Source organism: Drosophila serrata, unplaced genomic scaffold, assembly GCF_035046125.1.
Source record: "Drosophila serrata isolate PLE 108 unplaced genomic scaffold, ASM3504612v1 contig_66, whole genome shotgun sequence".
Classification (NCBI taxonomy): domain Eukaryota; kingdom Metazoa; phylum Arthropoda; class Insecta; order Diptera; family Drosophilidae; genus Drosophila; species Drosophila serrata.
Genome location: NW_028256964.1, coordinates 107,453 through 123,126, shown reverse-complemented (window position 1 = coordinate 123,126; position 15,674 = coordinate 107,453). Strand labels below are relative to the sequence as shown.

At 45.8% G+C, this 15,674-nt stretch overlaps 5 protein-coding genes across 18 annotated transcripts in view; 3 read left to right on the top strand and 2 right to left on the bottom strand.

The window, feature by feature from the left end:
- Positions 1 to 73: 73 nt before the first annotated feature.
- Positions 74 to 3,513, bottom strand: LOC110181228 (protein FAM91A1). The gene is made up of 2 exons (XM_020948925.2): positions 1,460 to 3,513; positions 74 to 1,403 (listed from the first exon to the last, which is right to left on the bottom strand). Exons 1-2 carry the CDS (start codon positions 3,327 to 3,329, stop codon positions 412 to 414), a joined length of 2,862 nt encoding a protein of 953 aa, XP_020804584.2. The 5' UTR covers positions 3,330 to 3,513; the 3' UTR covers positions 74 to 411.
- Ube3a (ubiquitin protein ligase E3A) lies at positions 3,507 to 8,145 on the top strand. Its single transcript, XM_020948991.2, has 8 exons — positions 3,507 to 4,380; positions 4,444 to 4,692; positions 4,749 to 5,617; positions 5,679 to 5,920; positions 5,984 to 6,544; positions 6,601 to 6,782; positions 6,846 to 7,338; positions 7,407 to 8,145. The coding sequence occupies exons 1-8, from the start codon at positions 4,298 to 4,300 to the stop codon at positions 7,743 to 7,745; spliced, it is 3,018 nt and encodes a 1,005-aa protein (XP_020804650.2). The 5' UTR covers positions 3,507 to 4,297; the 3' UTR covers positions 7,746 to 8,145.
- A 259-nt stretch (positions 8,146 to 8,404) lies between these two features.
- On the top strand, positions 8,405 to 10,358 carry Pbgs (Porphobilinogen synthase). The gene has a single exon (XM_020949006.2). The coding sequence runs from the start codon at positions 8,628 to 8,630 to the stop codon at positions 9,612 to 9,614; it is 987 nt and encodes a 328-aa protein (XP_020804665.2). The 5' UTR covers positions 8,405 to 8,627; the 3' UTR covers positions 9,615 to 10,358.
- On the bottom strand, positions 10,137 to 12,676 carry LOC110181282 (uncharacterized). Its single transcript, XM_020949005.2, has 2 exons — positions 12,359 to 12,676; positions 10,137 to 12,261 (listed from the first exon to the last, which is right to left on the bottom strand). The coding sequence occupies exons 1-2, from the start codon at positions 12,377 to 12,379 to the stop codon at positions 10,804 to 10,806; spliced, it is 1,479 nt and encodes a 492-aa protein (XP_020804664.2). The 5' UTR covers positions 12,380 to 12,676; the 3' UTR covers positions 10,137 to 10,803.
- Positions 12,677 to 12,787: 111 nt separating this feature from the next.
- The window catches only part of app (Palmitoyltransferase app), a 73,892-nt gene continuing 71,005 nt past the window's right edge, over positions 12,788 to 15,674 (top strand). For 5 of the 14 annotated variants that reach the window (XM_086837331.1, XM_020949004.2, XM_020949003.2 and 2 more), the window contains exons 1-2: positions 12,788 to 12,946; positions 14,679 to 14,990. The gene's annotated coding sequence lies outside the window, so the exon portion shown is untranslated. Of the gene's footprint in view, positions 13,510 to 13,850; positions 13,977 to 14,678; positions 14,991 to 15,674 lie in introns of those variants that run through there. The other 9 variants (XM_086837333.1, XM_086837304.1, XM_086837283.1 and 6 more) reach the window with 6 other exon arrangements.

Below are 15,674 nucleotides of genomic sequence, written 5' to 3'. Positions count from 1 at the left end.
AAAACTATTAAAAAAATAATAATAATAATGTATAGCTTCCCTTCCTTTTCAAACTATATAAATAATATGAAGCTTTCTTTAAAACTGTTTTTATTCAAACTGTTTTTTATTTTTTATACATTAATATATTGTATAGATTATGTAGCTAGGCATGTGTTGTATATGGTTGGAGGGCATCATGATGCCAATCTTGTCTTCCCAGAAAAACTTACAGAACTAATAAAAAAAGAACGTAAACATTCATTCAGACTGCGATGCAATGGTGACATTTGGCTGTTGATTAGCATATATCTAAATATATAAATATATGTATATATTAAATATAAATCTGCCAAGACTGTACTCAAACTGATAAAACTGGGACAAGTGTAAACGGAATACTCTGGGAATGCATTTAAAACTGGCGATAAACTAACGTCCATTCCAGTGGCCTACGTGTCCATTTTCGAAGGCCAGGTTTATCCTGGGATGTGGCAACGGTCGGCTCGCCTGCAGTACCTGCCTCGCTGGGTCGTCCTCGTAATACAAGCACTGACGTACAAATTCCAGAAAGAGTGTCTGCGCCTGGCCAGCCGCAATGGGCAATGCCTCCAGATTGGAGTCACTGCAGAGTCCCTGGACCAGCTGCTCGCATATGCGCGTATTGGTGTCGACATCAAAGAGCGGCACCCCAAAACTGACGTCCAACAGGGTCCACTCCTCTGTGGCATCGTCATCCTCCTCCATCGTTGTGGAAAGCAGCTCCTCGGATGGTGTCGTCTCCAGCGGTATCTCAACGGAACTCTGCGATATCAGATCCGCTCGGCTGCATTTCGCCAACTCACTGGCCAGCACTTGACTGCAATCCGGTGAGGTGAACTCGTTCGCAGGACCATGCTCTGGAGTAGCCGCAAAATGGTTTTCATCCGGGCTCTTCAATTGAAAGTTGGTAACCACCTCGGTGTTTGGCACATTAGTCATCAAATTGCCGGCGGGCGCTGTTATTGACGAACGCTTTGGGCGCTGTGTTGGCTTCAAGCGAACCTGCAGCTCGTACTCCTCGCATCCAAGATCCGGAACGCCCGTGTTTAGGAATGTTATGTAGCCGCACTGTTGACGCAAGTCCAAAAGACTGGCCAACTTCTGTACGGCTCGATGGGCGGACCATTTGGCCTGGCGCGGATCGACGGTTTGGAACGGGAATGATTCGTAGTGGAGATTACCGGCTGTGCGGATGCCATAGCCCTGGATCAACACGCAGCCGTTCTTGAGCTGTTCGTTCAGATTCCGGAAGTTTTCCGAATTGAGGACGTACGAGTCAGAGTGCAGGATGTTCACCAGTAGCTTTCCGTAGCCGAGAAATAGACGGGGCAGGCTCTTGAGTACGGTCCCGCGGCAGAGCAGCAAACTGGGAGGACCATAGCCTAAAACAAACAAGATGTAGAAAATGGTAGAGAGTTTGTAAGAAATAACAAAAAACCTGTGATATGATTGTAGAAGAGCTTGCTCCACATGGGCGTCACATCTGAGCTACGCAGAAACTGCCCAAAGTAGGGAATGCTAAACGTGTGACTGAGCGATGCGGTCAGTGGCGAAGCAGCTATTATAAACTTGTACTTCTTCTCCAGAACGCGATCTCGCGTCTGCCGATCCAGGCCCTCCAAGCACTCCAGTCGCAGCAGATCCAGGCCACCCGGAAGTAGATGGCGCAGCGAGCAGATCGTGGAACGAAGGATAACGGCGTGAGCAAAGTACCGGGACACATCGCCTTCTCCCTCTGCATCTAGCAGCGACACTTGCTCCAGTTCGGCCAGAAAACTGTCCAGGCTCTCCTCGCACAGCTTGCCCACCTCGAACATGGTGACAGCGTGATTCTTTAGGCCCGGCGATAGGTTACCCATCATCAGGAAAGCTGTTAGCGTCGAGTCAAAGAGGAAGCCCACTCTTTTGCCGCTCTTTGGTAGAGCCGGCACAGGAGCTGCAGCTGCAGGCGGCTTGGTCGTTCGCTCACTCAGATCCTCTAGCTCCAGCTCTGAGCTAAGCTCTTGTTCATCGCTGTTGTTGTTGCTGTTCATCGGCTCCTGAGGCGTAGTGTTCAAATTGGCGAAGCTAAAGTCACTGGTATTGCCATCCGAGGAGAGGTATCCAATGGAGCTGCTGTCCTTATCCTTGTCCTTTTCCTTGGGTGTCTTTGGGGACTTGGGGCTCTGATCAAACTCAAAGCTGTTGGCATGTAGGTTATAGTTTAGCGGCGTGATCTGTGGCGTCTCGGGCGTCTGCTGCCGGTTGTAGCCGTCCCAGCTGGAATGATTGGGTTGACTCTGCAGCTGCTGGAGCTGCACCGCATCCTGCTTGCGATGGGCAAAGCCCAGGCGGCAGATAAAGGAGACCGCCTGCTTGACACTATCCAGTTCCAGCTGCAGCATGTGGGCCAGCTCTGCGATAGTCATGTGCTCGTCCGCACTCACAAATATCTTGTACAGCAGATTCTCGAAGTAGTCGCCGCTCACACGATTCATTACAAAGTTCCGCAGCGGTGGAATGGAGATCCGATCTTCGCCGCTAATGGGCACATCCAAATAGACGAGACCCTTCCTGTACAGGCTGTGCACCACTTCGTAGTCACATTTGCCCGCTGGCTGGGCTCCAAAGTCTATGAGGTCATCGATTAATCCTCTCTCCGCCGGCGATAAATACTTGATGTCTGCCTCCAGAACGTAACCAATATCCAGTCGCCACCAGGGCTCCATGTGGATGCGGACGGGAAAGCGCGGCAGGAAGTCGAGCGGATTGGGCCGCGATCCGAAGAGCAGGGAGCGTGGCGTGTGGGTCTTTAAGTCGCTGATCAGGGCCAGGTACTCGTTCCGCCCGATGCCCAACACGCGCAAGCAGTCGGCGGCCGTGAAGTTGGGCAGCGTGTCATAGCTCTTGTCACTCCGCAAGAGCTGGCCCAGCACGTCCAGATAATAGTTGAAGGGCGTGACTCTCAGGCCCTTGGTCACGATGTCGGCCAGATGGTAGGGAAACGCGCCCAACCCGTTAATACTCTTCTGGACTAGCAGCTCGTAGTAGCGCTGCTCCCGCCGGAACACCTTGGCGGCCAGGTTACCCCTGAAGCGCAGCTGGTTCTTCAGGCTGTAGTTGAAGACGAACTTCTCGTAATCGCGCTGGTTGTTGTGCAGCACGGAGCGCAGGTGGACGGGCAGCAGCTGCCAGGTGACGTTTCCACGCACGCATTGCTGCAGTTGGTTCTGGCAGTTGCTACCCCCAGCTCCGCCGCCACTACCAATTGCGGCTCCAGCTGCGGACCCATTGCCTCCGCCGCTGGCCAAATCCTCTTGCTCCGTCATCGTTGGACTCGGATTCGGTCGAGATCTATGGCATATATGGACTAGCTCATTCCCTGGCCTCTAGTCAATGGAGTGTTTAATATTTTCCACCGCTGCGAGTTGCGTTTTATTTTTCTTTTCTTTAGTTGGCAGGAAGAGGAAAAACGACGACAGCTGATAACGGCGGACCGTCTTTTGCAACACTGGTCGATAGGTCACGCATGGGACCCTATCGGAATCGAAATAATATTTCTGGGAAGAACAATCAAAACAACAAAAAAATCCTAACCATTTTAAACTTTTTACCAAGTTTAAATTAGGAAAATAAATAATAATATACCAAAAGTATGAACAGAAATGATTTTAATATTTGAAAATTAAATTAAAAAATTTTAATTTCACGTTTCAACAATAGTAAGTAGTTGTAACAGCGTCACTATTAAATTTTATATATTTAACCGTACTGTTTGAGGCAATACATGAAGTAAAACTTTTTATAAAATGTCAACGTAAATCTTTGTAAAACGTATTATTTGGCTTTTATCTGATATGTACCTAAAACCTATCGATATCCCTTCCTATCGTACCTGTACTCCTATCGGTGCTTCCCAACACAGACGTTTTACGCGTTGTGCAACACCGTTGATGATTTTCAATATTGCTTTGAAAACACTTGATTTTTTTAGTCGAAATTGTCAGATTTTGTTATGATTAGTTTGTAAACAGTGCGCGCTCCAAGTTCAAGACTAAACAAAGACGGCCTGGAAGCCTTCGATGCGTGGCCAGCCAGCGGCAGATGCAAGGACAGCGAATGCTGAGCAGCGGCAACAGAATTTAAGGTCACAGCAACAAAAGGGACATCAACATCGATTTTTTTGCACCCTTTTTTTTGTGAAGCACAATCTTGGCAAGCGCTCGGCCGGTTTTGAGCGAACAAAGGAAAAACTAAGCGGGTGTGGGGGGTGTGAATACAGCGGATTTCAGTGAAGATGAGTGGCGGCGGCGGTGAGGAGGAGGAGCAAACGCAGCAGCAGCGGCAGCATCAACACCAGCTGCCAGGTGTGTCCTCCAGGTGAGTGTCTCCTTTACTGCAGTTAAAAGCTAGATAACTGATTGCATGCCCCTAATCCCCCAGTCCTTCGGGATCTGGTGCAGCAGCTGGTCGGGCCACGCCAGAAATGAAGCGATCGGCGGTGCGCAGCCTGATACAGAGATACTTCCACCAGCTGCAGTCCGGCTGCGGGAATGCCCACTGTACCAACGACAACTGCGCATCCAGCGGCAAGGTGGCGCCCATGACGCCCAATGAGGTGGCTGCCAAAGCCCTACAACTCTTCTCACAGGATGCTCAGCTCTGCGAGGCGACTGCTTCGCCATCCAGCAGGTAAGCACCTATCATCCCCTGACTAGGGTTAACCTCTAAATCACATTATTATGTAGCCCCCAGGATGTGGACATGCTGTCGCCCAACGATACCAGCAGCAGTAGCAGCGGCAGCTCCACCAGCACGATTACCTCTGCCAGCACCACCACCACCACCAGCACCCAGTCACAGAGCGCGCCAGTTGCCGCTGTGGTGGCGGCTCCTGCTGCTGGCGCTCCTGACAGTTCAATTCCTGTCCAGAGTGTGCCGCAGCTGGATCTCGATGGCCCAGGTAACGCTGAGCCATCATCCGTCGGCTCTGAACCTTCTACACCCACCCTGCCAGTAGTACAGAGCCTGGATGCCAATACTCTGATAACTCTCTATGAGCAGTGCAGGGCGGCGGACAACTACGACAGGATTACCAAAGCAATCGACTATGTATTCGGATCCGTGGACCTACTGAGTAACAGCTTCATACGCAACGCAGAACCAGTGGTGTCTAGTAGTTTACAGGAGCTATTGGATAATATACCAGAGCCACTAAACAAAGAACAGTTGCGAGCGTTAGAGGGTGAGCACGACAAAGACGAGGACTGTACCCAAAAAGAGGAGGAAGAGGCAGCCGGAGCAGATTCTGAGGCGCCGTCCGCGGGGGAAGTATTAGTTACAACCGATACCGAAGCAGAGACCGAGGACGATGACGTGCCCATGGCTCAACCTGAGGCAGCTTCCCAAACGGAGGAGGACGATAAGATGGAGAGCAGCGACACGCTGGTGGATTTTCAGGGACTGCGACGCGTTCAGCGTCTGCTTTTCGATTGTCATACGCGAGAGAAGCTGACCATCAGCGTCATGAATCTGGCGGAATGGGTGCAATACATCCGGTACGACTGGGAGAAGGTGATTCACTGCCTGGTCATCTGCTTCGACCTGGCTACCAATAGTAAGATCTATTATTTAAACAAATTCATTTAAAATGTTAAATAATTTCCATTTATACACAGCGAACAACGGCGCCGTGGACATTGACTATCTGGACCGGGCGCTGCCCAAGCTATGTCAAGCGGCGGCCTTCATGCCCGTGGCGGCACAGGCTCGTCTGGCCAGGATATGGGCAGCACATTGTTCGGATCAGTTACAGTCTCTAGTTGCCGCCTGTCAGCAGCAAATCACATTACAGGTACTCCTCGACGAAGAGTCCATGAGGGAAAACAGATCCATTATTGGCGTGACCAAAGTTTTAAAGGTAATACTGTAATACTTGAGCAGTCTTTTAGAAGCTAACGTTAATCTTTATAATTTCCATTAGATTATCTTCTATGCCAACATCCTGGCCAGTGAGTTGGAGCTACCCTCTTGCAAGGTGCCCATAGAGGATCGAGCAGAGACCCCAGCCACATCTGCATCCTCAAGTGGACCCGTTGAGGATGATTTGTTCGTTTACAGCTCAGTGAATCAACCGCATATGCCCAAGTTCGCCGAGGACCAGCTGGAGAAGGCGCTGCAAGTGTCGGCCATCGACTGCCGGCGGCCGTTGGTGCCGCTGGAGGAGTTTTACAACGAGGCACTCAGCGAGAACATCCAGATGCACCACGACTACCTCTCATACAAGACGCTGGCCATGGAGAGCGAAATGGGCTCTGGCCAAACCAACTACTTCTCCTTCATGCTCTACGCTTTTATCCTAACGCCGGCGACCAAGGTGGATGCCCTATACTATGATAGCCGTATGCGGATGTACAGCGAGCGGTACTCCTCGCTTTATTCCATTCTCAACAACTTCGGGCAGGATGGTCAGGATGGTACTCCCAGGCCGGATCTTAAGTTGACGGTGCGCCGGGATCAGCTTATTAACGATGCTCTCATCGGGGTGCGTCTAGAAATGTAATATATCGAATATATAACAAATTAATCATATTTTCATAGCTGGAACTGGTGGCCATGAGCAATCCAAAGGATCTCAAGAAGCAGCTTGTGGTGGAGTTTGTTGGCGAGCAGGGCATCGATGAGGGCGGCGTATCCAAAGAGTTCTTCCAGTTAATTGTGGAGGAGATTTTTAATCCCGCTTTCGGGATGTTTGTCCAGCAGGAAGAGACCAATAATATGTGGTAAGATTACATATATTTTTTAACGTTTACAGAAAAAAGGCATAACGATACATTTTTCCCAAGGTTCAACGCCACACCCTTTGAGAATGGGGCTCAATTCACATTGATTGGGATTATCATCGGTCTGGCGATCTACAATAATGTAATCCTGGCTGTTAACTTTCCCATGGTGGTCTACCGCAAGCTGATGGGATACTGCGGAACTTTCGCTGACCTTAACGACTGGAGTCCCACGCTTTATAAGAGTTTAAAGTCCATGCTGGACTACCAGGGCCAGGACATGGAGGAGGTGTTCGATCAGACCTTCAAGATCAGCTACAGCAACGTCTTCGGGGAGATGGTGGAGCACGAGCTGGTGCCCCACGGCAAGGATGTCGTGGTGGGGCAGCACAACAAGCAGCTGTTCGTGAATCTGTACAGTGACTTTCTGCTGAACACAAGCATTCAGCAGCAGTTTAACGCCTTCCGCAAGGGCTTCGAAATGGTTACGGACGAGTCGCCGTTAAGGCTTCTCTTCCGGCCCGAAGAGATCGAGATGCTTGTATGCGGCAGTCGCGTACGTATTTTGCTATTCATTTTGCTTTTAATAAGAAATTGATAACCTAGTTATTTATCCGTTTTCAGGAGTTTGATTTCGTTGAACTGGAGCACTCGACGGAGTACGAGGGCGGCTACACGGAAGAGTCGCGAATCATTCAAGACTTTTGGAGCATTGTTCACGCCATGCCAAACGAATCGAAGCGGAAGCTGCTTGAATTTACGACCGGCTCTGCACGGGTACCGGTCGGCGGTCTGAAGTGTCTGCGGTTACTAATTACGCGACACGGTTCGGATAGTGATCGTCTGCCCACCTCGCACACCTGCTTCAATGTCCTGCTGCTGCCGGAGTACAGCAGTCGGGAAAAGTTGGAGGAACGCCTGCTAAAGGCCATCAACTATTCAAAGGGCTTTGGTATGCTGTAGACTTAATATACACTCATACATACATGACCAACGTCCAAGTCCAAGTCTGTCATCGCAACTGTTACCACCTCTCTCTCTCTCTCTCTCTGGGACGAAGAAGGAGAAATTTGTAATGGGTTTGAGTTCGTTTTGGGTTCTCCCATTTATTTTTGATACGACCTGTTCAATGAGACAATATATACATACAAATAATATATGCTCAATTTCTGGCGCGATGGCAAGTGAGCGAGCGAGCGATCACCGGACGGGTACACGATTTTGTTTCCCCTCGTCGCCCAATTAATTGTAAATACACACTACATACCGCATTAGTGTATGCATTCACCTATGTAAACACCCCACATTTAAGTCGCAACGCGCTGAATATTTTGCTAAATAAATTTGGAAGTTGTGCGCCAAATCAATGTTTAATTTTCAATGTGATTTGGCATTTAATATTAGTGATATTTGCTCGTTTCTGAATGAATTTTAAAAGTAGATAAATCGGCGCGAAAAATGTTAAGTAAACATCGATAACTTGACAACATTAAGGTAATCGATAGGGCAATCGCTGCTCTGCCATCTGCATAAGAATAAGAAACACCGGACGATAACGGCCAGTTAAGGTTAATACAAAGGTTATAAAGTTCAACTTGAGTCCCTTAAAAGAACAATTTTCAAACTCAGAAATGTTTTTCATTTTGATTCATTTTGATAACAAAATAAATATAAAACTAGGGTACAAGACTTAAATTGTTAACAATACATCGATACTTTCAAATCCAAATCGATCAACAAAAACTGAATCGATAGCTAAAATCGATATTGTACCAGATCTATGGGACGTTAGTTTCACTTGTTACGTTTTTACTTTTACTTTTTGTTAAAAAAAAAAAACAGACGATGGAGCGGAAACTGCACAGTGGAATGCACCACGCCACCCTGCGCCTGCTGCAGGAATCGGGTTGCGAGATAGCCCCCCACAACCTCATGTATCCGGTGTTTATTGTGAGCAATGACGACGACGTTCAGCCGATAGCCAGCATGCCGGGAATCTCACGATTTGGACTGAACCGCCTGAGGGAGCACCTGGAGCCACTGGTGGCCAAGGGGCTGTCTTCAGTGCTGCTCTTTGGAGTGGTGGAACCGGAACTAAAGGACGAAAAGGCCTCCAATGCGGATTCCGCCCAGAATCCCGTGGTCAAGGCATTGCCAAAGCTGCGAGAATGGTTTCCCAACCTCCTGATCGCCTGCGATGTCTGCATCTGCCCGTACTCCTCCCACGGCCACTGCGGTTTGCTGGGCGATAATGGATTGGAGAATGGTCCCAGCATCAAGAGGATAGCAGAGATTGCAGTTGCCTATGCCAAAGCCGGTGCCCATATAGTGGCACCCTCCGACATGATGGACAACCGGGTGAAGGCCATCAAGCAGGCTCTGATCGATGCGGAAATGAATAGTGTTTCCCTGCTGGCCTACTCCGCCAAGTTCACTTCCAATTTCTACGGTCCCTTCCGGGAGGCGGCGCAATCGGCTCCCAAGTTTGGTGATCGTAGGTGCTATCAACTGCCCAGCGGATCCAGGAGTTTGGCCATGAGAGCCATTCAAAGGGATGTCGCCGAGGGAGCTGACATGCTAATGGTGAAACCGGGCATGCCGTACTTGGACATTTTGAGATCCACCAAGGATTCCTATCCATATCACACGCTGTACGTCTACCAAGTGTCTGGTGAGTATGCGATGCTTTACCATGCCGCCAAGGCAGGAGCCTTTGATCTCAAGGATGCTGTGCTAGAAGCCATGAAGGGCTTCCGTCGTGCTGGCGCCGATTGCATCATCACCTACTACACGCCCTTCCTTCTGGACATTATCACAGAAAGGATTAAGTAGTTGCTAAACTCCAATGGTGCAACCTTTGTCTGTGGCTCGTGTCTATGTGGTATAGAGTGGACCTCTTATTGTTATTTCATTTCATTAATTGTTAAATTTCCATGACTTTAATTTCAAGACGCGTTTTAAAGGTTTCTTTTAGCAACGTTTAGGTTTAAGATTTAAAGTTGCCAGAAGTTAGATTTCATAACCAAAGTACTTAATAGATTGCCTTATCTATAAGCTCAAGCTTTTGCTTAATAGATATTCATTAAAAGAATGTTTTAAATCTTACGGAGGTCCACCTCTATTGTTCAATCACCATTACTGGTGCTTTTAGTTACAAGTGCCTCGCTCCATTCGCCGCAAATACACACACACGCACAACTAGAGTGTATATTTTAATGGTCTTATCAATCGAATCGAATTAAATCGTCTTGTTTTGGAATTCTAATGGGCACGGCCAGACACTACACACCGAATATCAATTGCATGATGAAATTCAAGCTGTCTTAACCGGATCTTCACGCAAAAGCAACCAGGTTTTTTTTAGGTGAATGGCAATTAACACTTTTAATTAATATGTGGACTCTTTGATTGCATTTACAAATGGGGCTACGGTGAGCACTGAACACACTGCCTGGGAGAGAGAGCTTACTTGGCTAAATTGTTACAAGTTTAAGTCTTAAAAGAAATGTAAAAAAGATCACAAAATGAAATGCTTTTAAGTACAATAAAACAATAAAGTTAACATTCTGAGGAAAATGAGTTGAAATTCAAGTTAATTGGAGATATTGTATCCATTTCGATCCTCTGAAATGTAACCTTAACTTTTTAGTTCGTTTACAATAACAGTTGCCTCGATTTTGTTAAGGTATAAATAGAATTTCATAGGTAATCATTAATAATCTCTTAATCATTTCAATTCATTGAAAAATAAACTAATCAATTTCGATTCTACGAAATATATGGTATAGATTATCCTCTATAGCTCCCATTCCGCCAAATTGGTTTAGAATGTCTTTCGAGAGTTCGGGTTTTGAGCTAACTTAAACTAAAAATTCTAAATTAATAGCTTACATTAAAAAGCGTAAAGTTATAAACAATTAAGGTAACTAAAGCTAAGTTTCAATTATAAAAAAGATCAAATACTGAGTGCATTAAGGATAATTTAGGTTGGAATCTCATTTGTTCGCAATCTCCATACTTTTTAGGGACTCTCACTGCTATGGATGCGACTGTGCTCCAGGATGTCCGTGTTCTGCATGGGCTCCAGGTCTGTTTCTGAGATAATCTCGGCCAGCCACTGCTCGATCTGCACGGGATGGAAGGAGTCCTCGTCACCGCTGTTGGCCTCCAGTATGATTTTAAGATTCTCAAAGTTCTTCAGGATCAGTCGCTTGCCGGGCTGTAGCTGGGGACCCATGGACTCGCTGCTCTGCGTAATGGTTGTGGTAGTGGTGGAGACTGGCTCCTGTTTGGAAGGTACGGACTCCTGAGGATTGGAGTTGGCATCGCAACTGGAATCGGCAGCGGCAGCCTGAACGGTTTCCGCGGCGACTTGGTGGTATGTTCTGCGCGGCTTCTCCACCATGCTCTTCTTGATTTCATTGAGTAGACGGTTGTAGAAGTCACAGGTCACGTCGCGAATGTCTGTCTCCTCGTAGCGTTGGCTCTGACCCGGTGTGGGTGTGGACTCCGAGCTGGGTTCTCGCTCAATCCGTTCCTGTTTTTTGGTGGCTGCCTTTTGCTTCTTGGACTGCGAGCGCGAACTGGCATTGCTGGAATAGTTCGAACTGGAGGCGGTGGTGGTGGGTGTGGAGTTCGAGTTGGATGGTTCGGTGGTGATGCTGGAATCAGCGGATTTGGCCAGTGGTATCTCAGCGCTAACGGCCTCTTCATTGGCGCAATTGATGGTCAGGCTGGCAATGTTGCGCAAATTAATGGTTCCATTGCAATTGTTGATGGTGATCTTTGGCTTAAAGCGCTGCTTTCGGGTCTTCTTTTGTGGCTCCTGGACACTGCCCTTGGACTTGACTGAGGTTTCGCGGCCCAAACTCGACACGGCCTCGGCAATGGATGACTCCAGTTCATCGTCCAACTCCTCCAAGTTCAAAGGCGGCACATAGGTTTCCCTCTTGATCTTGGCCTTCCTTATCAGCTCCTTGGCCTCCTGCAGTGTGATATTTATAATGGACCTCTTCGCATTGTCCTCCACGAGAGTTCGATTACGCGAAAAATCCACAACAATGGCCTCTGGGGGGGCCCCGTCCTCATCCAGATCGTAGTACGCTACATTCCCGTCCTGCAGGCACTTGTACATCGTCTCGTGGTCGTCGAGGGGCTCAATGTAGTCTTCATTCCGCAGGCCCGTAGTGCGATAATCCTGCAGCGCCAGTTGCATGTCACTGTTGTCCAGCAGGAAGTGACCAAAGCTCCGAATGGCCGTTAGCAGCTTCTCCTCCACCTCATCGTCATCGTCGGCGCCTCCCTCGCCAGCGACGAACCTGACGCCAGTTTGCTCCTTCTCCGGATGGGAGCTCTCCTTTACCAGCTGCTGCTGCTTCCGAGTGTTGCTTATGACCTCCAGTTGCCGCAGCAGCAGCTTCTCGCGCATATGGAGCGCCGCCCGGATTTCATTGAACTTCTTTTGTACGATGCCTTTGACCTAGGGGCGTGGGACGAAAACGGCGCCGATGCGCAAAAAAAAGGGATTGGGGATGATAAGGCGATGTATTCTGAGAAAATATGTCCCGGCAACTCACCTCATCCAGATTTTTGTCCATTTCGCGAGATAATCAATAATTAACTTTCTGTTTCTAAAGGCAGCGCATTTTTTTCCTTCGATTCCTTTTTTTTTTCGTGATTCCTCTTTTTGTTTGATCGATCAGCTGCTGGGACAGTGTGGTCAAATCAGTCGTTGGCGGCAAGCGCGGTTTTCTAGACGTGTTAGATGTAAAATGTTAAATAACAGCTTCGCAATTCAATATCGAAAAATACCGAATAAATATACTGATATATTAGTATTTTAAAACATTTTCAGCGTCCAAAAGACGACCGACATCCGACAGTACCCGAGAGAGAGTTCTGTTAATTAACATCCGCCCGAGAGCTGTTATGTTACGAATCTAACTTTTTACACGAGAATTCGATCCCACAGATGAGAATTCGACGCCATGTATCTGTAAACGTGTAGAATGGTTATCTTGACATGTTAGGTGTCGAATGTTAAGAAACAGCACAAATTTACAAGAGCAAAAAAATTTTTCACTCGGCGGCGGCGGTTGTGTCGCGGACGGAAAGCAAAAGATAATTTTGAAAAGATCGAAAATTGAAGAAATTAAATGCAGCAGGTGAATTTAAAAAAATGGGAGAAAACAGAAAAGTGCTGGTGAATTAAAATTATTAAACAATAAAGAGAATATGGAAACATGGAAACAACAAATAGTGTAAACACCGGTAACTGTATCGAGTCATTGGTTTTTTATTTCAATTCGTTTCGCGCCTGCCGGCGGTAAAAGTGCGCCAATTCACGTTGCAATAAAACAAACAAACAAAATTAATGGCAAATTAACAAGTGATCACATTTTTGGTTAAATTTAAAGAAAAACAAATCGAAAAGTAGCCGCTTCCACGTACACTCAGCTGTCATTGTCTTTGCTCTCTGTCGTCTCCTTCCTCCGCGTCGCGCCGCTTCAAGTGTTTGGTTTTGTAATTGTTTTTGTTTCGGTTACTGTTTCATACGGAACTGTGCCATGTTTTTTATTTAATTCGCCTTCAATTTGTTACATTTGTCGCGTGGCTTTTTCGAAAAGAACGAGAGAAAAGGGCAAAGTGCTCCAGTGTTTAAATAACAATCGACAGTCAGCGTTTATTGTTGTTGCCTCCGACTAATTTGAGCTGTGCTAGTGTGCGAGTACGTTGGAATGCATGTGTGTGTTTGTTTGTGTGAAGGCGCGCTGGCAGTTATATTTGTGTTTGTGATTGCGTGTTGTTGTTTTTGTTTCGCTCTCGCAGCCAAAGAAATATTCGAAAAAAAATATGTGCATTTCTCAGAGAATTTGACTTTGTTTCTCATTTGTGAAGGAGCGAGTGAGACACCGCATGGGAAAAGAAGCAACAAACAGAACAAGACAAAAAAAAAGGGAAACACACATGCAAAGCAACAAAAGAAACAGGCAAATAAAAGAGAGCAAGCCAGCGCGACGGTGACGCCAAAAATTAAAAAAATCCATAAAGCCTACTGCTGCTAGCTGCACTTTATGTTGTTTGCCATTCGGCTTGGAATTAAATTTGTCAACTATATTTAATTGGATCGAACGTGTTGTGTTTTCTATTCCCCACTGATTGTTTCGTTTTGCTGTGTTTTTGCTTTGCATGAGTGTGAGCGACTAGACTGTCTTTGCAAATTGTCTTTACGTCGGCGGGTCGTTGAAATTTTTTTTATTTATTTTCATTCCATTGAATATTCCACCAACGTGTGTGTGTGTGTGTGTGTGTGTTTGCGGCTACATGTGCTTGCGATTGTGATTTGTTTAAAGAAGAAATACAGTTAGACTTTTCGCTTTCTGGTCAAGTCTTTTGTTGTTGTTTGTGTCTCTAGCTTTCCGGTTTATCCTCCACCTTCTTCCTCACTCAATTCCCCCCTCTCCCCTCATAGTTTTCGATTCCCTCTTGTTATCATCGAGAAACTGGTTTTTTCTTTAGTCTCCGTGTTGTTTTTGTCTGTGTTTTTTTACCTAGTCTCTCTCTCTTGGCTTTTAAATACAAAATTACCTCATTTTACACCTCGAACTCGAACTCGAACTCGGGCTCAAGCTCGGTGCTTTTTATTTAGGCGGTGCGACTAACTCACACACGCAATCCCATTAAATTAAATCATTTTTATTCCGCCTTGTATTAGTAGGTCGTTCAAATGTTATTAAACTTTTTGTCGAGTTCAAAAGTTAAGGTTGTTAGCCGAAATTCAGGTTTCGAAAAACATCTCTCATAAAGAAAAATTTGACATTTTAAGCAAATCAAATACATAAATATATATATAAGTCAAAATGTTATTAATAAAAGTGTTAAAATGAATTTCCACAGCTTTGAACTACCCAACAAATCCAAACTGTTTTTATAATAATCAAGTGAATCAAACCAATATATTCTTTTAAACTACTATAAACCCGGTTCGTTCTTTTTAAAACCAAATCAATTAACTAAAAATTTATAAAGATACAAAATATCTCAACTACAAACCTATATTTTAACGCGTGTAATTGAAAAACCTGCGAGTATTTAATCATCATCGAAGGCAAGTGTCAAAAAAAAAGTGTTCCGAGGTCAATGTTTTCTCTGTTTCAACGGCGGCAACAACAACTCATCGCTTCAATTAAATACACAATCTGCAGCAAGGTGAGTCTTATTCAGTTATATTTATAGTACTTATTTGCCCTGTTACATTCCCCTGACCCTGGCCCCGCTTTTGGAGTGTTTCGAAATACCCGCCGCCCACTTGTATTTGCCCCATTGAGGGCTAAACGCTCGAGTATTCATAGACGAGACCAGTTAGTAACTCCTCATCGTGTGAATTTGTTTACTTGCTATATTGCCGATAATGTGCCGAGTAAGTTGCAATACCCCATCGATAATGGGGTTAAAAAATTAACAGATATCAGTATTATCATTAGCAAATATATATGCCACGAGCAAGGGAACTATTTACTGGGTAAATATATGCAAAGGGAATTTATGTAACTAATTTGTTATCTAGGTTTTATATTTGTAAACAATGAAAAAGCTCATGGGGCTATGGAATTTTTATTTCAATAGTAATGGATGATAATGTTTAGAGAAATGGATAAATATTCTTTAGTATTTGATTTAAATTGATTCAATTTATTCACAGGGTGAATAATGCGACTTTACTGCAAGTTTTTATTAACATTTTATCTAAGAAAGATAGAAAACTAACTTCGGAAAGCTGAAGTTGATATACCCTTGCAGTTTTTAATTGATTTATAGAATCGAATTGGATATTAAGGTCAAATATTTACCGATAATTTTATATGGCAATTTTTATCAACAAAGTCAAGTTTA

What these genes read in the sequence shown, in the direction of transcription:
- LOC110181228 (XM_020948925.2), bottom strand. Translation starts at nt 3,329, where the DNA reads ATGACGGAGCAAGAGGATTTGGCCAGCGGCGGAGGCAATGGGTCCGCA. An exon ending in CTTCTACAATCATATCACAG is followed by an intron (nt 1,404 to 1,459) that starts GTTTTTTGTTAT and finishes TGTTTGTTTTAG; the next exon opens with GCTATGGTCCTCCCAGTTTG.
- Pbgs (XM_020949006.2), top strand. Translation starts at nt 8,628, where the DNA reads ATGGAGCGGAAACTGCACAGTGGAATGCACCACGCCACCCTGCGCCTG.
- Ube3a (XM_020948991.2), top strand. Translation starts at nt 4,298, where the DNA reads ATGAGTGGCGGCGGCGGTGAGGAGGAGGAGCAAACGCAGCAGCAGCGG. An exon ending in ACTGCTTCGCCATCCAGCAG is followed by an intron (nt 4,693 to 4,748) that starts GTAAGCACCTAT and finishes ATTATTATGTAG; the next exon opens with CCCCCAGGATGTGGACATGC. An exon ending in CTTCGACCTGGCTACCAATA is followed by an intron (nt 5,618 to 5,678) that starts GTAAGATCTATT and finishes ATTTATACACAG; the next exon opens with CGAACAACGGCGCCGTGGAC.
- LOC110181282 (XM_020949005.2), bottom strand. Translation starts at nt 12,379, where the DNA reads ATGGACAAAAATCTGGATGAG. An exon ending in TGGACAAAAATCTGGATGAG is followed by an intron (nt 12,262 to 12,358) that starts GTGAGTTGCCGG and finishes CCACGCCCCTAG; the next exon opens with GTCAAAGGCATCGTACAAAA.